At 41.5% G+C, this 25,908-nt stretch overlaps 1 protein-coding gene across 1 annotated transcript; it reads right to left on the reverse strand.

The window, feature by feature from the left end:
• Positions 1-9,515: 9,515 nt before the first annotated feature.
• On the reverse strand, positions 9,516-25,649 carry dusp5 (dual specificity phosphatase 5). The gene is made up of 4 exons (XM_068053014.1): positions 25,170-25,649; positions 20,783-20,940; positions 15,209-15,428; positions 9,516-12,320 (listed from the first exon to the last, which is right to left on the reverse strand). Exons 1-4 carry the CDS (start codon positions 25,531-25,533, stop codon positions 11,926-11,928), a joined length of 1,137 nt encoding a protein of 378 aa, XP_067909115.1. The 5' UTR covers positions 25,534-25,649; the 3' UTR covers positions 9,516-11,925.
• Between the last annotated feature and the right edge of the window lie 259 nt (positions 25,650-25,908).

Raw genomic sequence — 25,908 nt, forward strand, 5'->3', positions numbered from 1 at the left:
GCAGTCAGCTTTTAAATGCCCTGCTTTGTTACAGTGGAAGCACACAGGTCTCTGGGTCTCGCTCTGGCTCACAGCACCTTCCTTTTTGGCTGGAGGAGGGAACCCTGTGTCTCCTGTTTTCCTTTCTCTTCCAGGACTATCTGGGCTTCTATCACCTTCCCACACTTTGTCCTTTTCGGATTTGTGGGGTGATCAGGAAAGGTTCTCCCCTGGGAAACCAACACATGGATTAAAGAAAATTAATTGGCCAGAACGGCTGCTTGCCGGGCTCCCTGAACCTGCTGCTCCTCCACATGAGTTTTTATTGAGAATGGGAGAGAATTTTTAAATTCCTCTAATAGAATTACTTCTCTGAGAGTCTCATAGCTGAGCTGTAATTTTAAATCCCTCAGCCACTGATCAAAATCCAGCTGCTTGCTTCTTTCAAACTCCAGATAGGTTTGATTGGCTTGCTGTTTGAGGGTTCTAAACTTCTGGCGGTAGGCTTCAGGTACTAATTCATATGTCCCAAGGATAGTAGTTTTGGTCAGTTCATAGTTTGATGAACTCTCATCAGGCAGCGAGGAATAAACCTCATGGGCTTTTCCAGTTAGTTTGCTTTGCAGTAAAAGAGACCAGGTCTCAGCTGGCCATTTTAGCTGCCTTGCCAGTTTCTCGACACGAAAAATGCTTCCACATCTTCCTCATTGAATTTTGGAATCAATTGGGCGAGTTTTAGCAATGTTGTACCCAAGCCTGAACTCTGATCCTCCATAAGCATGTAGGTGCAGGAGGTAAGCATGCAGGTGCCACAGGTGGTAAAAAAGGCAAATGGTACTGTTGGCCTTCATAGCGAGAGGATTCGAGCACAGGAGCAGGGATGTCTTGCTGCAATTATACAGGGCTTTGGTGAGGCCACACCTGGAATATTGTGTGCTGTTTTGGTCTCCTTATCTGAGGAAGGATGTTCTTGCTATAGAGGGAGTGCAGCGAAGGTTTACCGGACTGATTCCTGGGATGGCGGGACTGACGTATGAGGAGAGATTGAGTCAGTTAGCATTATATTCGCTGGAGTTCAGAAGAGTGAGGGAGGGCTCTCATGGAAACCTATAAAATTCTAACAGGACTTGACAGGGTAGATGCAGGAAGGATGTTCCCGATGGTGGGGGAGTCCAGAACCAGGGGTCATAGTCTAAGGATACGGCGTAAACCTTTCAGGACTGAGATGAGAAAATTCTTCACCCAGAGAGTGGTGAGCCTGTGGAATTCGTTACCACAGAAAGCAGTTGAGGCCAAAACATTGTATGTTTTCAAGAAGGAGCTAGATATAGCTCTTGGGTCTAAAGGGATCAAAGGGTATGGGGCGAAAGCAGGAACAGGTTACTGAGTTGGATGATCAGCCATGATCATAGTAAATGGCGAAGCAGGCTCGAAGGGCCTACTCCTGCTCCTATTTTCTATGTTTCTATATAAGCCATGCTTTCACTCGGGTTACTCTGTCGCCCCCTAGCCAACACAAGTAGCCGTAACTCTCTTCGCATTCTTTCTGGAATTTTCTTTCTCTCTCTCTCTCTCGTTCCTTCTCCTGGTCTTTGTTTTTCTTCACATTCCATTTGGAAGGCTCTTTCTTTCTCCCTCTCCTGCCACTCTCTCTTTCTCTCTTCCCTCGAATTCAAGTTTCATCTGTTCCAGTTGTATCTTTGCTAACACTACCCTGTCAGATTCTGCTTTTAAGCCTGTTTCTTCTTCTTCAGAGTCAAGGGTAAAATGGTGGGCCACTAGACTTAGGAGTTCAGACTTCCTAGCCTTGCCACGTACAGTGATCCCACACTGCTCAGCCATTTTTTTCAACTTCTCCATAGACAGTGCTTTTAACTTATCCCATGTTACTTCAGTCTGGCTTGGAGAGCTACTCACTTTAGTTGCAGACATGTTAGTATACAATCACACACAGCCACAAGAAAACCTGTATTGATTTGCTCTTTTTGATTGGGAACAATTTGGCCTGGTCTTATTACAACAGGGTTTAATTTTTAAACACTGTGTTTTGAGCTCCCCTTTGTGTGAATCTTTGTTCAGTTTCCATTAATAAGGCAAAGAACTGAGCACAAACAGCCTTTCTTTGGTTTAAAGCAGAAAGATGAAAGTTATTAAACCTTAAACTTAAACTCTAATACGGTTCATGCCTACATTAGCATGCACACGTGACATAAACATGAAAAATAGGGACAGAAAAGATAAGTAGAACAGTTTGAGGCAATATCTTGTTACTGATTCTTGAGCTTGCTGTAGTTCTTGATTGAAGATATGGTCTTCCGTTTCGTTGGGGCCCAGTGTTCATCTTAAAAACCCTTGTTCACATAGGAAATCTTTCTCTCTTTTAGTTTCACATGATTCCGTACCATGGGAAGAGATGAAAGCAGGCAGACAGGAGAGGAGATGTTCTCAGTTCCAGGAGAGGTCTTTATTCCTTCAATTCCCTTTGTTGGGAGTTCAAATTCCAAAAAACTCCCAAGGTGCCCAGCAGGATGGTCATGTGACTAACTCCTTATATGGAACAGTCTCTTCACATCCTTTGTTGGAGGTTCAAATTTCTCTGCAACAGCCAGTTAGCCATGTGACTAAAACTGGTCTGACCACTTCTGTGTATTGGAGAAGCAACTGCTGGATCCCCATTGTTTCAACATTGTCTGTTACCATGGAAATGTCTTTCCAGTCAGGGCTTGCAATTTTAAGTTTTAATGTTCATGTGGTGAAATTATGTATGCCTCAGTCTTAGCAGGCGGGGGGTTTGCCTGACAAATTCTCAGTGGATTGTTGGAATACAGAAAGACAATGTTTCTGACCCTTTCCCCGGGAATGCTTAGTACCTCAGATGCAAGATCTGGTCTTTGCCCCATTTACCCTGCCCCAGGATATCTGGGCCTTTCCTGGGGGTCGGAGATTGGCCTGCAACTTCAGTGGGGTGTCGGGGCTGTGAGCTAGAAGAATTAACTTCTAAAGAAACTGCAAGGTAAATATGAATTATGATGAGTTACATATTTGATGCTTGGAATTGTTGGTGGAACAATATTGCCAGAAAGTGCAATAAAAGCAAATTCTACTAAATCATTTGAAAAGGAAGCAGGCAGTTTCCTGATTCAGAAGGGAGTGGAGGGATATGGGTTTGGCTCTTGGGTGGGGTGATGTTAAAATAGGCTATTTAAACAAAAAGTCCAGAACAAGCATCTTTACAAGTGGAAAAAGCTTAGTTTTTGTAGTTGCTAACTTTCTCATGTTCTGACAGTGTGAGGTAACTTATTAAATTGAGAAAGCTGCATGAAAGGCTAAGGCTCATAGTGCAGAACACCAGCAAGGTTGAAAAGAGTAGGAAAAATGATGTGAACTACAAAGCAGCAATTAGATGACACCTCATTTTCTTGTTCAGTGATAACATTAGGTAGGTGCAGGTCATGTCGAACACAGATTTTAGAGCAGACCATTATAACATCTCAACCACATCGAAAAAGCACTATGTGGTACAGAAGTATGCAAGAGAAATTTTGTGTTACAGTGCTGAAAATCTTGACTGTAAGTACTGTGTATAATTAACCCTTTGGCACTACAGGGGCTGTTTTTGTATCAAAATGGCAGCCATACCGCTTCCTTTCACTCCCGGTGCAGCTCACACTGATCGCCATTTTGGTGAGAACGTGGATAGGGGCGTTACAAGCATGAGCCAAAATTATGCAGAGTAGGCAAATCGTGACATCAGTCAGCATTTAACATTAATTTGACACCAGCAATGTCATTTTGGACCTCGGCACTCTAATTAATGCCCTCTGCTAAACAGGCAGAGAGAATCTAACCATCTCCCCTTGACATTCAATGGCATTACCATCGCTGAATCCCCCACTACCAACATCCTGGGGGCTACCATTGACCAGAAACTGAACAGGAGTAATCATATAAATACCGTGGCTACAAGAGCAGGTCAGAGGCTGGGAATCCTGCGGCGAGTAACTCACCTCCTGACTCCCCAAAGCCTGTCCACCATCTACAAGGCACAAGTTAGCAGGGTGATGGAACATTCTCCGCTTGCCTGGATGGGTGCAGCTCCGACAACACTCAAGAAGCTCGACACCATCCAGGACAAAGCAGCCCGCTTGATTGGCACCCCATCTACAAACATTCACTCCCTCCACCACTGACGCACAGTGGCAGCAGTGTGTACCATCTACAAGATGCACTGCAGCAATGCACTAAGGCTCCTTAGACAGCACCTTCCAAACCCGCGACCTCTACCAACTAGAAGGACAAGGGCAGCAAATGCATGGGAACACCATCACCTGCAAGTTCCCCTCCAAGTCACACACCATCCTGACTTGGAACTATATCGCCGTTCCTTCACTGTTGCTGGGTCAAAATCCTGGAACTCCCTTCCTAACAGCACTGTGGGTGTACCTATCCACATGGACTGCAGCAGTTCAAGAAGGCAGCTCACCACCACCTTCTCAAGGGCAATTAGGGATGGGCAATAAATGCTGGCCTGGCCAGCGACGCCTACATCCCATGAATGATATAAACAAAAAGGCACAGTTGAACATGCATTCAGCAACATGGAAGAACCCCCCTCCCCACCCCCCACAACTAGCGCTATTTAAAGGGATCATCAATAACTTGCCGAGTCGTTGCTGATTATTTCCTACTGGCAGTTTGAATTTGTGGAAGTGCTGGATGTTTTGAGGATTGATTCCTGCAGGGAGTGGTGCTGCACATGGGGAAGGCTTTACATGCTACTGCAAAGGGTCTGGGCACATCACTTGCCCCCAGTCATTGATGTCACAGTAGAAGACCCCCTTGGGCTGCAGCATGAGAGGGAGATGATGAAGAGGCAGCAAAGAAGAAGACAAGCTGCTCGCAGAGGGAGGAATGGGAGAAGGGCTCTCCACCTAGGGTCTTCCAGGAACACTTTTGATATGTCCACTTAAGCCAGGAGCAATGTCTGCATCAGCTGCGATCATGAAGGAGGTGCTCGCAGATTCTTCCACCACTTGGAATCAGACCTACCTCCTCAGAGCAGGGTGAGGATGGTGCTGGCAGTGTCTGTGAATGTGACCATCGCCCTAGATTTCTTCGAATTGGGATCCTTCCAGGCTGGAGCAAGTGATTTATCTATTGTATCTCACCATCCATTTCTGTATCATTGATGTGACAGAGGTTCATTATACCAGGAGAGGAGAGTTCATTGCCTTTTCTCTGAGCAGAGAAGCAGGCAGAGCATGCACATGGCTTTGCCAAAATAGCAGGCATCCCCATTGTACAGGAAGGTACCATCAGCTTCACACACATGGCTTTGCGGGCACCATGTCTAAATGCTGAAATGTAACGCAACCACAAAGGTTACCACTCGCTAAATATGCAATTGATGTACCACCACACACAGTACATGCTGGTGAATACCCGTTATCCTGGCAGCAGTCATGATGTGTTCATTCTGTGCCGGTCCACATTTCCATCAATCCTTCAGCCGCCACCTCAAACCAGGAGAGCTGCTGGTCGGCAAGGGCTGTCCGCTCTACGTTAAGAGCAAAATATTGTGGATGCTGGAACTCTGAAATGAGAACAGAAAGTGCTGGAAATACTCAGCCGGTCTGGCAGCATCTGTGTAGAGAGAAACAGAGTTAATGTTTCAGGTCTGTGATCTTTCATCAGAACTGGCAAAAGTTAGAAATGTAGCAGTCTTTGAGCATGTGAAAGGGGGAAGAGGGAAGAAGAACAAAAGGGAAGGACTGTGATAGAATGGAAGGGGGAGAGATTAAATGGCAGAGATGCCATGGACCAGAATGCAAATGAAGTGCTAAATAGTTATAGCGAAAGACAAAGCATGAGTCCAGAGAGAGTGTTCATGACAGAAAATGAACAGCTCTGTCCGAAAGCAAAAACATGAAAAATAAGTTTAAGACTAGAACATGGATTTAAAATAAATAATTAAAAAAAGAAGAAAATGTATTTGAAAAAAAGGCTCTGGGCCTAGAAAGCCTGGCTTCGTGTGACACCATCTCAGCATGGGCAGCAGCAGTCTGGACTAGCAGGCTGACAGGCAACAGTAAGGGACAATGGTGGAAGACAAATGCTGACCTCCTTGGCGGTGCCTCAGCAATCCTAGTCATCTGCTACAGTACAGATTGCTGGATGGCTGTGACCCTGAAAGCATCTTTGAACACTGGTATCCACAGCCATGACAGTAACAGTCTGAGCCTGCATGGCAGTAAGTAGAAATTTCATCACCTCGGTCTGAGCTTCCATTGCAGCACTCAAAAGTTGGGTGGCTTCTGCTTATGCTGCAATGGAACCTGAGACATCAGCCATCAGATCCTGCGCTACATCACAGGTCGGGTCTGCCACCAGTTGGCCACCACTGCCACACTGGAAAGGATGGGCTCAGATCTCTGCGCAAAGCCCTTTGTCAAGTTGGAGCCGGACTCCTCCATGCTCCTTGACAGTGACAGGGGGCTTTCTAGCAGGCCTACCAATCCACCAAGTATTTCTGTGTGCATGTCTATCAGCCTTTCTCTATACGCCGCCCCATTGAAGCCCTCATCTGAATCCTCTGCAGGAGATCTCGTCTGCGACCTCGTAATCCGAGGAGCTGGTACCTGTGCTATCCTTTACCCCTGCCTGAGCTGCAGCCCACTGGTGCCTATTGATTCACCACGTGCCGATCCCACCACTATGCTAGCCTCTAAAGTGCACAAAGCGCCAGCATCAGAGCTGGTGGCAGCAAGTGTCAGATCGAGAGACAGTGGTTCTTCCTGCTTAGTCTGTTCTCCCTCTTGGCCCTCAGACTCCCGCACGACTGGCAATTCTTGGGTGTCTGACAGCATAACTGTACAAGTACGGGATTGGGATGAAGGAATGGTGGGGAAAGCAAGAGGTGCCTGGTTACACCATCTGCAGCTTGTAAATCATAACAGATTGTGCGACGATGGTGAAGTGGGATGTGAGAAGGCAAGAACTTATGTCATCCTTTCTGAGGTATAAGTCATGGTTGATAGAAACTGTTGGTAGGTGAGTGAAGGAGCTGTGGTGAATGAAGCAGCACGAGAGGCTAATGGTGCAGTTGGTAGGATATGGCTTGTGAAGGTGCATTCACTGACCTTGACCACTCGTGTGAGGTCAATAAACTTCTTAATGGACTTCATCCAGATCCTTGGGGCTGGCAACTGATTGCAACAACGACCTGCTCCCATTGCCTTTTTATTATCTCTGCCTGGAGGGCCTCCTAGTCCCCTGTGGGAAGTGGACCTCTCTCATCCTGTGTACCTCCTGCACCAAGGCCTCCTGTGCTGCATTGGAGAACCCTGAGTCATGCTCTTTGCCCTGTTGTGCCATTTTTCAAGGTTCTTCCTGCAGTTTTTCACCACCTCCAGCCCCTGTTGCTGCCAGAATTCACCTTGCCTTTAAGAGGTGCAGTTTAACCTTAAGTAGTAAAAATTAACTTTAAGCGATACTAGCATCTCGCTAACTTGGGTCTCCTGCTTAGGTGTGTAATCATTCAGTGGCAAATTCAGTGTTGGGCTGCACACCATAATTATTATAATTGGCAGGCAGCACAAAGTTTGTGTGATGCTTAAATTACTTTGAACGGGCATGAGCTAATCAAGCATTGCGATTCCTAGGCCTGATTCAGGGGCTATCTAATTTCGCCTCCTTGATGTTTTCTCCATTATAGGCTATAACTATCAGGAAACACAACGGGCTGTGGCTTTTTCCTTTAGAACAGAGATGGCTGAGAGGTGACTTGATAGAGATCTTTAAAATTATGACAGGCTTTGATATTGTAGAAATAGAGAAGACGTTTTCACTTGTGAGGAATTCAAAACTAGGGTGCATAAATGTAAGATAGTCACTAATAAATCCAATAGGGAATTCAGAAGAAACTTCTTTACCCACAAAGTGGTGAGAATATGGAATTCGCTACCACAGGGAGTGGTTGAGGCTCATCGTATATAGATGCATTTAAGGGGAAGCTAGGTCAGAGGGAGAAAGGAATAGAAGATACGTTAATAGGGTTAGATGAGGTAGGGTGGGATGAAGTTCTTGTGGAGCATAAGCACCAACATAGACAGGTACCAGAGGATTCCAAATGCTCATTAAACCATAACTTAGAGCCCAAGTCTTGAGGAGAGGAGGATTAGGTGAAGAAATAATGGATTGTCTGTCACAATTAGAACAGAGAAAGTCATAGCATTTTACAAAATGTCCCACTCCGGTGAAATACAGATGTGCTGTCTTTCAGATGAGACATTAAACCGAACCCCTGTATGCCCTCAGATGGATGTAAAAGTTGCCAAGCCACTATTCAAAGAAGGAGGAATTCTCCCAGTGTCCTGGCCAACATTTATCCCTCAACCAACATCACTGAAACAGATTGTCTGGTCATCTATTTCATTGCAGTTTGTGGGACTTGGCTATGCACAAATTGGCTGTCACATTTCTTATATTACAACAATGACTACACTTCAAAAGAACTAGTTAATTAGCTGTAAAGCGCTTTGGGACATCCTGAGGTTGTGAAAATGCTATATAAATTCAAGTCTTTCTTTACTCTTTTACAAAAACATCTTCCAAAACAGCAATGCTCATATTTAAATTGGGATTATTGAACATTTCTGTACTCACCAATATATGGCAATCACTAATAGAATTTTCATTATGTTATTTTGAAGAGCTCCAACATTACACGGGCCTTCAGGATTTCATCTATATACAATAATCTAAATGAAAATGAACCTTTAAATCTGCCTGTATTATTATAGATCTATGTAACCTATGTGCATTTTATGTTCCCTTAACTGACGTTCCAAGTATACTGCATTACCTTCTTTCATGTTCAAATGTCAATGGTTTTCAATAAAGAAAAAAAATCATTTGAATGTAAATATTCAAAAATACAGGTTCTTTATGGTTTTTGGGAGGGAGGATAAGTGCCCCTCAGTTAAAGAGATGGTCGATTATTATCTTTACTATTATACTATGTCACCATTCTACCACTTACAGCGTGTATGACATTAAATCATTTATAAACAACAAATGCCTCATTTTTTAAATGTAAAATAAATGCAAAACTGATAAAGCTGCTCTGACTGCTATCCTGTTTGGGTTCAACTGTAACTCAGGGAGTGGCAAGTATGTACTGTCACTTCACCATAACAGCCTGATTTCCGTTTCCATGGCAGCAGACGTAAAAGGCTCATTCTCGAATCTGTTAACATACCCGAGTCCAGTGAACACAAAAGCTTCGCGAATTGAGGCTGTACGGCATTAAAATATCTTAATTAAAATAGTCTTTAGCAAAACAGCAGGAATGAGGACCAGTTACGTAATTTGTTTTTCAAATAACGCTTCAACTCCTTCAAAAAGAGTCAAAGCTATAATTTGTTCTCCACAACAGATCTAAACCAATACTTTTTTTTAATGGTTGGAGATTTGGTGAGAAAAGGAAGTGTATTCTTGAAATCACTTCAATTATCAACGTTACTTTTTTTTCCAGTTGAAACATTATTTTATTGACACTGTACAGGAAAACGTACAAATAAATACCACTGCACATATTCCCAAAATGTATTGCTCATTTACAATAGGATATTGCAACGATCCCTGAAAATATTTACAGGTTATATATAGTAATTCACAAAATCCTGAGGCAAACTTGACATCAATGACTCCAACTGTATTTCAGTGCTCAAAACCCAGTTCAATTGTACATTATACCAGCAGGGCTGGCGCAACAGGACGCGGGATTCAAGAGTTATTTCAAAATCATTGTGAGTGTAGAAAGCACCAAAATTATATTCACATTTAACATATATTTTCAACCTTCAGAGGTAGCAGTGTGCTAATATATTCATGACGCTGACAGTGGTATGATTCACACCCATACTTGATGAGATGGGAGGCTTACCTAAATTTACACATACAAGTAAGTTGTCACTAACCTGTTTTCTACCTTGGAAAATAACTATTCTTAAAAACAGTTCTGGTTAGGAGATAAAATGTGACACATTATGTGGAAATAAGTGGAGTTTGATCATTTGCATTTCAGTATCAATCTGCAAATAATATAAAATAGTGTGACAGGGCAGAGCATTAGACCATGAAAGCTCAACAATACAGAATGAGGGACTGATGCGGGTTTTAAATCCTACTCCGTTCAGCTCCTGGGCTGAGCCATGAAGAGGAGGTTGCAGTGACACCCAATGCAGCTGAGGGGCAAGTCATGGGATAGATTCTGTTTGTAGAATCTGCCTGATTTTCCATGTAATGGTGGTTCCTATTAACAGGTGGCCAGTCCGTAACACCAGCAAGTTGGAAATCCACCCCATGGTCCCTACTGCAGCGTGGTGACTGGCTGCAGAGCGGATTAGCAACATTAGTAACAAGGCAAGATGAAGATAAGCATAAGTGCCAAGGGTCAGCAGACTGAAGACAGAGGGATAATGTGCAAGACGAAATTCATAAATAAAAATAAACGCAATGGTGTTCCATAAAGAGAGCTTCCCAGTGCCAACTTGGCTCAGTGGTAGCACTCTAGCCTCTTAGTCAGAAGTTTATGGCTTCACACCCCATTATAGGACTTTAGCACATAATCTAGGCTGACACTTGAGCACAGTAGTGAGGGAATGCTGTGCTATCAGAGTTTTCTTTCTGATGAAATAGGAAACCAATGCCTGTCTGTTTGTTCAGTTGGATATAAAAGATCCCATAGCACCATCAAAGGTGACCAGGAGATTATCCTCATGTCCCGGCCAACATTAATCCCACAACCATAACAAACTAACTGGTCATTTACCTCATTGCTATTTGTGGGATCTTGTTCTGTGCAAAATTGGCTGCTGTGCTTGCCTATATCACAACAGTGACTACACTTCAAAATTTATTGGCTGTGAATTGCTGTGGAACATCCTGCATGTGTGAAAGAAACTATATAAATTCAAGTTCTTTCTTTTCAAGAAGAATTCACTAATTTATTGTCCATGACAAATACTAAATGTGTGTATGTTAATAATATACAACCATGATCCCTTGGACTAAACCCTAAGGGGTTGAAACCTACTGTAACCATGCAGAAAAAGTTTTTGATGCTGCAGAATCAGGTCAAATTTGGCTTTGGGGGCAAAAGCTGATTTTTATTGAATCAATTAGTTTCATTTTGGCTTTGTTTAAAGTGGAGAAGTAGGTACACCTAAAATCCTAAATGAGGCTTTTATTCTGACACTCGAAACCCAGCACAAAGACTAAATTCATGACTGGTGATGATCAAGATTTGTAACTGTCCTCCCAATCATTTTTGTTACAGCTTCTTTAAAAAAATACATTGACAACATTTACTTTGTGTTCTATCTAATTAAACACACCACATATAAAACCAAGACTGTTCATGCAATTGTTTGATACTAAGACAAGAACACATAAACCTGAATCGACACAAATGAATAAATACAGAAGCATTGAATACACTGTTGATGTCATCTTTGGTTTGCATTGATTTACTCAGAATACTTGAGCCACAGAACAATGAAAGACCCTAGCTACACAAAGCTAGGTAGATGTTAATCTGATGCAGTTAGCATAAACTCCATTTAGACATGGTAATGAGTTACAATTACTTTCCCCTTCTATCTAGATGTAGCCGTGTTACTACTGCCTTCCTACTCCATCTGGGCATGGCAATGAATTACAACTGTCTGCAGCTTTTGTGTAGAAATTGTGCTGACCTGACTTGGTTGATGAATTTGGACAACCATTGCAAGAAGAAAATCTAAGCTTGGTAAGCACAAAATACTGCAGGACTTGATGAAACTTGATTAAAAGCAGTCAGGATTCATCATCGCATGATTTGAGTTTTAGTAATCAATCATTCATGTTGCTTCCATTTCATGGTTTCTGATGTTACGTTGTGTTTCAGCATGAAAGAGATACCTTTATTGGGCTGAATTCAAACTGGTGGGCTGGTGACGGTATTGGCACTGTACTCAAAAGTGAACTGGGAAAAGTATAAACTGAACTTTCCAAACTTTTGTTGTAGGTCAGTTCCTCTGCAGAGCAGGACACTGTCTCTCTTTGACAGGATTTGACGGTGGGGGTAAGGGAGAGGATTTCAGATTCATACTGCAGTAATTGGTTCATAAATCCAAAATTTGGAGAAATGGTATTTCTTCGTTCTTTAATGTAGTCAAAGGCTTCTTCCAATCGTAGCTCCTTGCTTCTCATGAGATAGGCCAAGCAGATTGTGGGTGACCGAGAAATGCCTGCTTCACAGTGGACTAGGACCTTCCCTCCTGTGTGTCTCACATGGTCTGCAAAATAACATTAGCCCAATTTAATTCATGGTTAATGTGTATTACAAAATATCTGATATGCCAGTGCATTACGGTTAAAGCATATCTTCAGCTGGGCTAGGTAATGTAATGCTATAGAATATTGCAAACCGCAACATATAAAAGATGCATTAGTCAAGAGGGGCAAAAGCACCCATTTGGTAAAACTATGTTCAATACGTAATTTTTATCCAATTTATCACCTCCAGTTGCTAAGTTGTTGATTTATGCTAAGGTACTGTTGCATAGCTGCTAGACAGCTTCCACCATTTCATCCAACATATTCTACATATGTGAGCCTGGACAGCAGGTATTGGTTAGTTATTCAAGTATGGCAGGCATTGTGGCTAAGCACAATCCTGTTTTCCTGTAACATCTACATATACACATTTTCCACCAGGAATCACTGAATTGTGATCAGGCATGGGAATGATGTCCATTTTTTTCTGTCGCTTTAGTTCACAGGCACTGAGGCTAGTAACAAATCCAGTACTGTCACTTTAAGGTCAGAAGTGGGGATGTTCTCTGATGATTGCATAGTGTTCAGTTTCATTCACAGCTTTTCAGATAATGAAGCCGTCTGTGCTTGCATGCAGCAAGACCTGGACAACATTCAGGCTTGGGCTGATAAGTAGCAAGTAATATTCGCACCACGTAAGTGCCAGGCAAGGCCCATCTCCAACCAGAGAAAGTTTAATCACATCCTCTTGATATTCAATCCCATAATTGAATCCCTCACCATCAACATTCTGGGGGTCGCCATTGACCAGAAACTTAACTGCACCAGGCGCATAAACACTGTGACTACAAAAGCAGGTCAGCGGCTGGGTATTCAGTGGCAGGTGACTCACATCCCAATTCCCCAAAGCGTTTTCCACCTTCTACAAGGCACAAATCAGGAGTGTGAAGGAATACTCTCCACTTGCCTGGATAAGTGCAGCTCCAACAACACTCAAGCTCCAAGTCACACACCATCTACTTGGAAATATATCACTGTTCTTTCATCGTTGTTAGGTTAACATCCTAGAGCTCCCTACCTAATGGTACTATGAGAGTACCTTCACCACATGACTCAACACCACCTTCTCAAGGGCAAATTGGGATGGACAATAAATGCTGGCCTTGCCAGCAATACCCACATCCCGTGAATAAATCAAAAAATCCTGGCTAAAATACATTAATTCCATAGAGATTGAGGATTGAACATGGGATGTTTCTCATCTGTGTGGTTCAATTGTACACAAGTCACTGACCTTACATTTGAATAGTAATTTTTGAAGGCTAATGTTACTGATCTACTATAAGAATTTAATTGCTCCAAAACTCAGAAACTCTTCCAACCCTGCGTTCTGCCACCACAAACGCATTCTGGCTATCTTGAGTGATCAAATGCCCAATATCATAAGTCTGACATTCAAAAGATCAGCACAATTGCAGTATACTGGTCATTGAATTATTTTTCTCATTTTTTGTGAAATTTTTGCTCATCAACATCTTACTCCTCAGGAATGGAACACTTCCCGTTTTGAACACCTGGGGCAGGATTTTGCAATTTGGGTTGGCACCCCAACATCAGGGTCAAATGGGGATCTGGACCCAGCATTGTTTCGGAAGCAGTCAAACGAACAATGATTTTGCCGGAATTGACCAAACAGTGGCCAGAGGGCATGCTTCCCGTCTAATTAAGGACGGTGGGCGGGTTCTCGAAACTGGACAGCCAATAAGAGGTCTGCCAGCACAGAAGGAACTGCAGGCTGTTGTCGCAGATAAGGGAGAGAGAGGGCACCTCCACCTTGAGGCGCCCTTTCAGTAACTTTAACAAATTAGAAATAAAAAAGTACCACAGCTGCTGGGCCACTATTGTGGAAGGAGAGCCCCACCACAGTGTGGCCTGTGGCCGCAGCAATGGCTAGGTAGACAGGATGGGCCTCAATGGCACCCTGAAGTGCTGGCCAACCCCCACCCCGGGTCTTCCACCAGAAGGCTACCTCCAGACAGCTGCTGTGCTCCTGATACCACTGGGGGGCTGCAAGCCGACTGTGAAATTCCAGTCAGTCTCTGGTAATTGGCCTTAATTGACCTTTTAATAATCTTAACAAACTACCCACCGCTTGTAGATGGATAATTATTCCACTCCTGAAGTAGCCTCCAGCAAAATGGCTCAGGGCCTGCCTCAGTTCTAGCCCACATACCGGGTGAAAATCCTGCCCCTGGAGTCAGCACAAAGCCCTTCCAAGTCAGGTATAGCATAAGGTGATTACACACAGAGTAAAGCTCCTGTTACTTTGCTCTACAGTACCCCTCCTCACCAACCTTCAAAGAAGTACTCCTATTCCACCAATATGACAGTTTTCCACTTCTTACAGAAACCTGTATCCACTCCAGGTAATCAGCACCAAATCAGAGCTAATTTTATGACTTGAGCCCTCACCCATTAGAACTGGGGATTGAAGTCTGATCAATTATTAACAAGACGAATTTTGAAAAGATGGGAAATGGTTCATAAAATTGGAGTGTTCTGCCTCAGAAGAGGAGAAAAAAAACTGACTCTCAGCACTATTGCTGCACAATATAATATTCCAATTTCTTTGGCCAATTGGGGATTGGTATGAAATGGGCACTCCCAATCTGGTCTCCTTGTTGAGAGATTACTGTCGAGTTAGGAGAAAAATTGAATAAATACTTTGAAAACACAAGAATCCTGCATCTGTTTGAAAAGGACCCCTCTGATCATCAATATAGAAGTGGCATTATTCACAGGATAATCATCAATATTGGTAAAATGAAAGCCTATACCAGCAGATATTAAAACAAACTTGTATTAGTTCATTATGAAAAAGAACAAAATCTACACAACAGTTACGTACCAATGAAGTCTATTGCTTCCTGGAAATGGGAACTCATGTCTGCAGTTGCACTATCTTCTACAGGAATGAATTTGTATTGATATTTGCTTTTGAAGTACTCCGCACAGTTACGGGAAACATTCAGCAAAGCGGTGATGTGGAGATCATCTAAAAAGTCTGGTCTGGAGGCATGATAAGCGCTACCCAGGTACAGAAAAGGCAGTATTTCAACAGGTTTCCCCTGAAAAATGAAAACAACAAACATGATAAATAATATAAAGAGACTGAAAGAAACACATTTGTAGTGGAAAGCCACAAAGGAATGGAAAGTGGTGGCACAAAAGTAATGAACACAAGAATCCAAGTAGGTGATTAAAGGTCTTTATATTTAAAGAGAGACACAATATCTTAATGTATTTTTAATTGCCTTATATTTAGACTTGCCTTTCTATGTCACACACCATTCTCAAGAATTTCTAGACAAAGAGGCTGCAAAAGGATTTAAACAGGTTAAGTGAGTTGGCAAGAACGTGGCATATGGAATATAATGTGGAGAAATGTGAAGTTATCTCTTTGGTAGGAAAAATAGAAACGCAGATTTTTTTATAAATGGTGAGAGACTGGGAAATGTTGGTATTCAGAGGGATCAGGGTGTCCTTGTCCATGAATCACAGAAAGTTAGCAGGTACAGAAAGCAAATGGTAAGTTAGCCATAAATTACAAAGGGATTGGGGTATAAGAGTAAACAAGTCTTACTGCAATTGTATAGGGCCTTGATGAGACCATACCTGGAGTATTGGGTCTAGTGTTGGTCTCCTTATACTTGCCTTAGAAAGAGTGCAACAAAGGTTCACTAGACTGATTCCTGGGAGGAGGGAATTATCCTGTTAAGGGAAATTGAGTAGTCTAGGCCTATATTCCCTAGCATTTAGAAAAGTGAGAGGTGATCTCACCGAAACATATAAAATTCTTAAAGGGCTTGACAGGGTAGATGCTCGGGGGATGTTTCCCCTTGCTGGAGAGTCTAGAGCTAGGGGTGACAGTCTCAGAATTACAGCTCAAGCCATTTAGGACTCAAAGGGCTGTGGAATGCTCAACCCCGGAGAGCATTGGGTCCTCAGTCGTTGAGTATATTCAAGTCAGAAATGGATAAATTTTTGGATGCTAAGGAAATCAAGGGATATGGGATAATGCAGGAAGGTGTAGATCAGCCATGATCTTATTGAATGGTGGAGCAGCCTCAAAGGGCTGAATGGCCTACTCTTGCTCCTGTTTCTTATGTTCTGATCTACTTATTTGAGAATATTGGTCTAAAGCAAGCTGACGGAAGATGGTGTTCTCACATCTGATTATCCATCCCGATACAGAAAAGCAACTCAGGCCAGGTAACGTCAGGAATTTCTTGTGCAAGGAGTCTGCTTTCTAAAACATAAGAACAACAAAGTCTCCTGACTTATATTACTTCACCTCTCTAAGCCTATTCCTTTTACTGTACATGTTATTCTATGGTGAATCCAATATGGATTCAACTCCAGAATAAAAGCTAAAACATAAATGTTGCTGGAACAGATGAACTGTAGTAACATTGGCATTGGGAAGTCAATGATCCAATCAAAGTGTAACCAGGAATACAAACAGTAAACAGTTTCCAGAGGTTGCTTTAGGAGCCCTGTCCTGTCTTGTCTCGAAATTAACTGAGAAAACAATGCTAACAGAAGACGTCAGCTACATCTGACTTCATCCTGTTAAAGTGGCAAACAGTTTTTGCTGTGTGGGCACTTGCAAACTATCATCATTGAGTATAAGTGACCCACTGTGAAGATTCAGTTTGGTCATAACATTTCAAGTATTTCACATTTATGCCATGTTTACACTTACACCATTCATCTCCCTTCTTCTACCCACTGCACGCAGTATTTTATAAGCATCTCCTACTCTGAGGGTTGGGCTTTTACACAACTGCAGATCTCAGGTCTTGCAAATTTGAGAACTCAGTGGTGCAGAGTGTTTAAGACCCAATATGTTATGCAGAATGGTAGGTGCAATTGCAATTCCCTGAACATTCTCAGTGATGCCATCACAGCAAAGGTCCAGGCAAAGACCAGCTGCTTCCACACAGGAAGAAAGAAAAGACACAAAAAAAGAAATCTCTCTGGGCCATTACAACACACTTCCTTAATGCTGATTATATTGCAGCATTGTTGGAGCAAATCCCTGCGGCATGCATTTACACAGGCCTTGAAAGGGTGAAAGGAGTGAAAATAAAAAGTGTTTTTTACACTAATGAATGCCATTTATGATATAGTCTGCCGTCAACACTGCTCCTTAAAATAAATGACTCAATCTTCAGAGACTCAGAGACATCAGAGAGCCACATTTTCAGGCAACTTCAGACATGTTCAAGAGAGGAGAGTTTTTTTAAACATTGAAGTACCACATACTTAAACTCAAAGAATGGGTGGCAAAATACAAGTTTCCCCAGGGCACCATTTTCCCTAAGGCTGGTCTGTTACTGAGTATAACTGTAAAAACTACTGTCAGGAGCAGGCATACCCAGCTCACTGTTACCTGGAAGTAAATACCTGTTTTCTTAAAAACATTATTAAAACACTCTTTACATGTAGCACTTTCAGAGAAAGAGCGTTATATAGCCTAATATTTTAGATAGCGATAGCCCGTGATCACTAATCCATTTGAAATGGGGTCTTTCAACCAAAAACATTTGAGAACCACTGTGTTAGACATAGTGTGATGCACTACCATTGCTTATTGCCTGCTCTGGAGATGCTTTAGGGAGAACAATAGCTGATTCTGGTGTCAGATCCTGTATGTAAACCATAGTCAGAGGGGTGAGTTTTTGTACTCATAGAACATATGATGTTGCCTTGCTGTGGAATAAAAACTGCACAGGATTTGCTCTGGTTTGAACTTAACAGCATACGGGATTGGTATAAACAAAAATAATGTGGCCTCAGAAGTTTTGTTTAGGGCAAAATGCAAAAATTAGTGTACAGAAATAGAATAGAAATGTTTTATCCACATTAGTTGATTGCAACATTAAATATTAATTTAATACTAAAGAGATAAGAGGAAAAGGTATGCTGTCATTACTTTTAATGTTAATGTTGACGGTCAGCTCCATCCAGTCAGGAGGCATGACTAACCAGATTAACTAATTTTGAATACTTATTTGACTACAGTTTACATTTCACATACTCATGTTCAAGTCTCTAGGATGCTTTTGATATTCCAGATATAGTGCAATTTCCTGTAACCCTTTCAAGTCCCTCAACCACGCTCTCAAACAGATATAGGAACGGAGAACAGGCAAAAATATATACACAACAATTTTATATTGATGGTGCCATTGATGGCAGATGTGCAGTACTCCCATTGTCAACAGTGCTTTAATATAAATGACCAGCCACTAGAGACTGAAAGGTATTTTCATTGGCCTCATGCGTTGTAGTTGAATCTCCATAGTTCAAGCTAGAAGTGTGAATCCAGATTCCCTCATGTTTAACTGTGGGACTCACTGATGTCTGGCTTTGGTTTGAATTGGCATCAGGAAGAAAGGTAAATGAGGAGCATAATGCCTAAGGGTGCTCAGTTTGATATTAATCTGGATTGTATCAATATATTAATTTGAAATTGTCAGCCATAGCTCAGTTGGTAGTACTCGTCCGTCTGAATCAAAAGGTTGCAGATTCACATCCCTCTTAACACTTAAAAATCTAGACTGATACTCCAGTACTGTACTGAGGGAATACTAAACTGTCGGACGTTCCATCAGTGCTGGGGCCTCAACTATTTACAATCTATATTAATGACTTGGATAAAGGGACAGAGTTTATTGTAGCCAAATTTGCTAACGATACAAAGATAGGTGGGAAAGCAAGTTTTATAAAGAATCGGCAAAGGGATATAGATAGTGGGCAAAAATTTGCCAAATGGAGTACAGTGTGGCAAAATATGAGGTTATCCACTTTGGAGGAAGAAAAGAAAAGCAGAATATTAGTTAAATAGAGAGAGACTATAGAGTGCTGCGGTACAGAGGGAACTGGGTGTCCTCATACGTGAAACACAAAAACTTAGCATGCAGATAAAGCAAGTAACTAGGAAGGCAAATGGAATATTCACTTTTATTGCAAGGGGGTTGGAGTACAAAAGTAAGGAAGTCTTGCTACAACTGTACAGGGTGTTGGAGAGTACTGTGTACAGTTTTGGTCTCTTTATTTAAGAAGGGATAAATTTGCATTGGAGGCAGTTCAGAGAAGGTTCACTAGGTTGATTTCTGGGATGAAGGGATTGTCTTATGAGAAAACATTAAGCAGATTGGGACTATATTCATTGGCATTTAGAAGAATAAGAGGTGATCTTATTGAAATATATAGATTTCTGAGGGAGTTTGACAGGGTAGATTCTGAGCGGATGTTTCCCCTTGTGGGAGAATCTAGAACTAGGGGACATAGTTTGAGAATGAGGGTCACCCATTTAAGATGGAGATGAGGAGAATTTTTTTCTCTTGGAGGGTCGTAAGTCTTTGGAATTCTCTACCACAGAGAGCTGTGGAGGCTGAGTCATTGAATATATTCAAGGCTGATATGGACAGATTCTTGAGCTATAGGGGAGTCAAGGGTTATGGGGAACAGGCAGGCAAGTGGAGTTGAGATCAGGCCAGCCATGATCTTATTGAATGCCGAAGCAAGCCCAAGGGGCCGTATGGCCTACTCTTGCTCCTATTTCTTATGTTATTATGTTTTTCGATGAGATAGTAAACCAAGGCCCCATCTGCCCTCCCAGGTGGACATAAAAGATCCCATGACACTATTTCGAAGAAGAGCAGGGGAGTTATCCCTGGTGTCCTGACCAATATTTATCCCTCAATTAACATCCCAAAAAAAAAGATTAACTGGTCGTTATCACATTGCTGTTTATGGGAGCTTGCTGTGCGCAAATTACTATTTTACAACAATGATTACACTTCGATAGTACTTTATTGCCCGTAAAGTGATTTGGGACATTTGAGGTCAAGAAAAGCATTAAAAAATACAAGTTTTAAAAAAAATTATAATTATTGTCAGTTTCGAATATGTTTGTTTTAATGCAAATTATTTTTTAATTCAGACTTATCTTCAGTCTGATTTGTTTGTTTAAACTGAACTAATAAAACATCCATTTCCAGCTCCGGTCAAAAAGACAGAACACATTAGCATAGATAACAGGAACATTACCTTTTATGCAAAGCAGAAGTAAAATAGGGAAGAGGAATGAAACAGAAACCCCCCTTTAAATAACACGCGTAAAAACCCTCAGGAAACAGGAACTGGATTAATAAAAAAAACACCTTCCCACGTTACTAGTTCACATGGTTTTTGATTCACGAGCCACCAATCTTTAGAGTAGCACATTAATGTGTGCCCAATTATGGCAGGGTGATGTCATGTAGTGATGACAATTACCAGCAATGGCTTTTAAAAAACAACTCCGTCTGATGTTGTTTCCTCTTCTGTGGCACTTCTGAAAGGAAATGTACTCTAAAGTTAGTCTGTCCCTCGGCACAGGGCTCAGTGTTTATCCTTCAGCTGTACACACCTGATCATAGACTGGTCTGCACTTGCTATAGGGCTTTTCGTGTTGGTTCATATGGCTTGCATCAGTTTCTTTAACCTCTTGCACACTGGTGTAGTTCAAGCCAGGCTTTAGCTCAGTGCAACATTCAGGATACTGAGAGCGAAAGTCTTCATATCCTCCTACAAACAAAGAACAAAGGCGAAAACGGTTTATACCTGCATGCTCCAACTCCGCTCAACAAGAAAAAGGAAGGTTTAGTCTCTCCTTTGTGTGTAAGAAAGCCTATGTTTGCCCACTCTAGGTTTTAAGAGACTGTATTAATATTGTTCTGTGGCTTTGCATTCACATCTTTTCTCATGTAGAAGAGATATGGTTATCTTCAAATGGAGTACCTGCAATAGGACATGCTAAATTCCATAAATTAAAAATGCATAGCGGAATATTTGGGAGGCTTTTGGAGGAGGGATAGAAGTTATTTATCTCTTCTTTCCCTTCCTAATGTCCCTTCTGCTAAATACAATACCCCTTCCAGAAAAGCACAGAGTGCTCTTGTATAAATGTGTGTGTAAGGAGGATCTAGTGCAAACCAGTGAAACCCAGTTATGGGAAGAATGCAACAAACTGAAGACACAGGGACCATAAGAAAAGCATCGTCATTAGTACCCCAGGTCTTAGACTGTTATCTTCCACTTGCATTCATATAGTTATTTAACATGGCGCTTCACAGAAGCGATTATCAAACAAAATTTAACACTGTGTCACCTATGGAGATGCATGACATAGCACCACTAGTACAACACTGCTGACAGTGGAAGCATTTCGTATCAAATTTAACGAATTGACTAAATAAATCTTCATACTTTATTAGAAAAAAACAAATTGTCTCGATTTTAAAAAAGATCAATGAGAAGCATTTAAGAACGAGTTACATAGAAATTGATAGCAGGATCCTTTGAGCCAGATTCAAACCAAACAGCAAAGTCTCAGTGAACAAATGATCTGGACTAAATCCAAAGCTATCAAAATTATGATCTCTGTAGATCCCAGCATCAACTGCCTTTGCAGGTTGAAACATTTTTGCTGACACCGAATGTAACAAATTAGCCAAATAATATGTAGCACTGAAATTATCTATTACTAATGGAAGCTTCAGGCACTAAAATGTGACTCATGACACTTGGCCAGTCAATTACTTGATGTCTTATTTAATTTTTTCTTGTAAGCATTCATATTTAGCTGATCTTTTATTACCACATTTTGTTTATTTCTAAATAACGATGCTTCAAGTTTACATCTAAAATAAATATTTTATGCCAGTGCAATATTCGAATGAATAATTGTAGGCAATAAGAAAGGTTTATTGTCTATCTGTATATGATTCAGTTCGTACAAGCTTATGACTTTGCCTGCCCAAACAGAATGAAACTGCCTTCAAATAAATGTCAAACTGATTGCTCACTTGTACTCACCAACAGTATTTGGTGCTGATATCAGTTTCTGCTACATGATACATACTTAATTATCACTTCACGCCCAACTGCTGTGACACATCCAAAATAATAAGATGGTATTCCAACCCATGAAGTTACACAGAAATACTGAATGTTACATCTTCTATCCAACAGCCTCCCTCATATTTCACTGTCTATAGTGGCTTTCCAGGTAGGATTTCTTCAGAAAAGTCTAAATCTAAATGAAACAAACTCCCAGAGTGGGTATTTATTAGAGGTCTTTAACAGAGAGTAGGATCAATAACTGCTGAGAAAAAGAAAAGAAAGACTTGTATTTGTATAGCGACTTTCACGACCTCAGGGTGTCCCAAAAAGTGTTTTACAGCCAATGAAGCACTTTTGAAATGTAGAAACTGTGGTAATGTAGGAAAATCAGCAGCCAATTTGCACGCACCAAGTTCCCGCAACATCAATGTGATGACAAGATAATGATTTTTGTGAGGTTGATTGAGGGATATGTATTGGCCAGGACACCAGGAATAACTCCCCTGCTCATCTTTGAAATAGTGCAATGGAATCTCTTACGTCCACCTGACAGGACCTCAGTTTAACATCTCATCCAGCACCTCCAGCAGTGCAGCATTTCCTCAGTACTACACTGGACAGTCAGCCTAGAATTTTGCACTCAAATCCTGTAGTGGGACTTGAAACCACATCTTCTGACTCAGAGACAAGACTGCTACCAACAGAGCCAGCGTTGACCCAGAAAAAATTGAGAACTATGGTGATATGAACAGCACTTGTTTGATTCTTTTTTCACCACCGGGGTAAGGGACTACCTTAAAGTAGGGTTAATAAGTGGGAGGAGAATAATCATACTTGGGCTGTGAGTTGAGTGGGCTTGATGGATCAGTTATGTTGCTCCAGATTTTCTTTTGTTATTTCCATATTTATTCCATTGCTCAAGTCCCCATCAATTTTCACATCAAAGCCTGGATATCCAAGAGTTTATAATAACAAAGTGTCATCTTACCACATAGAAGGTCTGCAAACCACCAATGTGTATTCCTCTTCCCCCAGATTATTTATTCATAAAGGATAAATTTCATCTTCACCACTTGTGTGGTAAATTGGGGAAACAGACCATATCCCTTGTACGGAACCCATCTAATTTTCATTTCCATTGATTTTAGTCAAGAAATACCATCCACTCCTGACTGTAATTATGTCCTGCTCTACTGGATGACAGCAGCAACCACTCAATGTTTATTTCACTTTTGTATAATCACACATTTCCAACTGCATGCTGATTGCAATGAATTCTCTGAACAGACTGTGCAAGATGTTTGGCTACTGTTTCCACTGAGGGAAAAACTGATAACCCGTCTAATCAGTGGATAGTTGACCACATCGCCACCTGTATCTACAGATTTGTATATGTCAGTGTAAGTGACAGACGCCATTTGGTCAATTGTAAAACTGGTCTCATTTTAACCAATGTGGGAATAGTAAACACAATTGTTTGTGGCAGAAATTAGTAATGCAGGTATAGCCATTTTACCTCTAATAGCAATATGTAAAAAAAGAATCCTTTTTCACTTTACAAGAGATAATGATGACCATTTTTGCTCCTTGGATCAATTTTGGGAATGATGATTGGATACTTCACAGGCTACCCAATTTCTTTGTAGAAAAGTGCTATTTTTCCACATTGCTAAATCCAATAGAATCAAATTGCTGTTGTACTTTATACAGCACAAGCTTGGATTACATCACATCACCAAGATACTGATGTGATATACATTATACAACCTCAAATGCAAATTTCTTCAATGAAACAGTGATGACTATATAATAGGCTGGATTTACTTTGGCACTGTATAACAATGGAGTTTGAGAGAATAGGAGGCCTTGAGCCTAATATATCCAGTTGGTTCCAAGCCAGAGCAATCCAAAGTTAAACCCACTGCTCTGCTCTCTCCCTATAATCTTGCATCTTCATGTACTAGGCTTCAGGAGCAGGTATTAAATAATATATAAATAATAAAGACCTAAGATGCTGGAAGTGGGCAGCAGGTCAGTCAGCAAGTGAAACAGAAGGATAGAATGGTGCTTTGGGTGTGACTCTTCATCCGTGGGCTAAGCTTTGGGTGTGACTTGTACAGTCACACCTGAAACATCAAACCAGGTTTTTCGTTTCAGCGTGTGACCAATTTCCAACATTTTCTGAGCTCATTTCCATCATTGGTGGGTGTTTCTTTTACTCCTAAAGGAATTTCCATTTGGACACCCACACAAACAATTACTCAGTGCTCAATTTTCTATGATTTTAGTCAATTTTACATCATTTCAGCTCCAGTTTCGTGGCGGGGGTGAGGGAGGGGGAGGGGTGGTGGTCATTTGTACACCTTCAATACATGTTCCATGTTGTCTCTCCTCCCAGTTCATCAAGCCTGATGCTTTAAAATGACGCTAAATGTAGGAGAGAGAGAGAGAGATAGAGCTTGAGCCGTTTATTCTATGTACGTGAATTCCTCCATTAATATAGCCCAGAGAGGAATCTCAGACCAATCCGTTAAGCATCGTTACACTAGATCGGTGTAATCTCAATGTAGTACAGGGTTTTAATGGCCCTAGTTTGAAGTCAAGGTAAAATCTATTAATAAAAAGAAACAATTGATCAGCAGCATTCTTTGAAGTCTTGGCATTTTTCCTGGCAGTTTCAACCATAATATTTGGTTCCATATAAATGCATTCGTTAACTTAAATGTTTTAAAGTGAACTGTTTAATGCCACAAATATACAGATAGCTTAGAAGACTGCGACCGTCATCAATGACTAGAGTGGTCTGATGTGTACCAGAAAATAATAAGAAAAAAAAACTCTAGCATCAAACAGCAGAAAAACCTAGAGTTTTACAAGATTTAATGTGTCGATTATTTGCATCTCAGTCTCACCTTTGAGGAAATAGATTTTGGCTGTTGATGTGACAGCAGTTAACGTGGTTAACACGATCTGCGCAGTGCTGTCCTTACTCAGTCTCTGACTGTGGGAAGTTCTCTCGTCCAGTATCACCACGGCGGACACTCTGCCCTCCCGGAGCCTGGCTCTGGCTTTCTCGTCCGGGATGATGAACTGTAAAGGGACCGGGCCCCCTCTCGACCTGCGGACCACCACCGAATTCAAGTTTACACTGTGCGAACCTTGGACGTGAGAAGCCGCGAAGGACAGAAACGGTCTGCAATCCAGAATCAGATTTCTACCTGTTTGTTTCCGAATAAATTTCTTTAAACGTTGGCTGTCAATTCCTGAAACTGTCATGATTAAATATATATATGTTAAAACTTTCCTTTCTCTTTAAGTTCAGAGACTTAAAATAGGATAGTTATGCCACAAAGCGAAACTCGCCTGCTTTCTCAGTGGCTTCGGGTTGTTACTCATCAAGGACTGGAAGGGGTGATTCCCATGGTATCATTTATAAAGGGGGAAAACTGCCGGTGTGACGTAGATGCCCATATATGGATTATGACGACACATGGAATCCATATACGGAATGCAACGTGAAGGCCGTTTTCATATTTGGATCTGAGTTGACGCCCACTAAACTCCTCCGCGACGAGCAAGCTCTTACTGAAGGGGGTTGAAGGCAAGGGAGGGAGGAAGTGGTGAACTTACTCATGAGGAATTAGTCAAGGC

This window comes from Heterodontus francisci, chromosome 20, assembly GCF_036365525.1.
Source record: "Heterodontus francisci isolate sHetFra1 chromosome 20, sHetFra1.hap1, whole genome shotgun sequence".
NCBI classification, from domain to species: Eukaryota; Metazoa; Chordata; class Chondrichthyes; order Heterodontiformes; family Heterodontidae; genus Heterodontus; species Heterodontus francisci.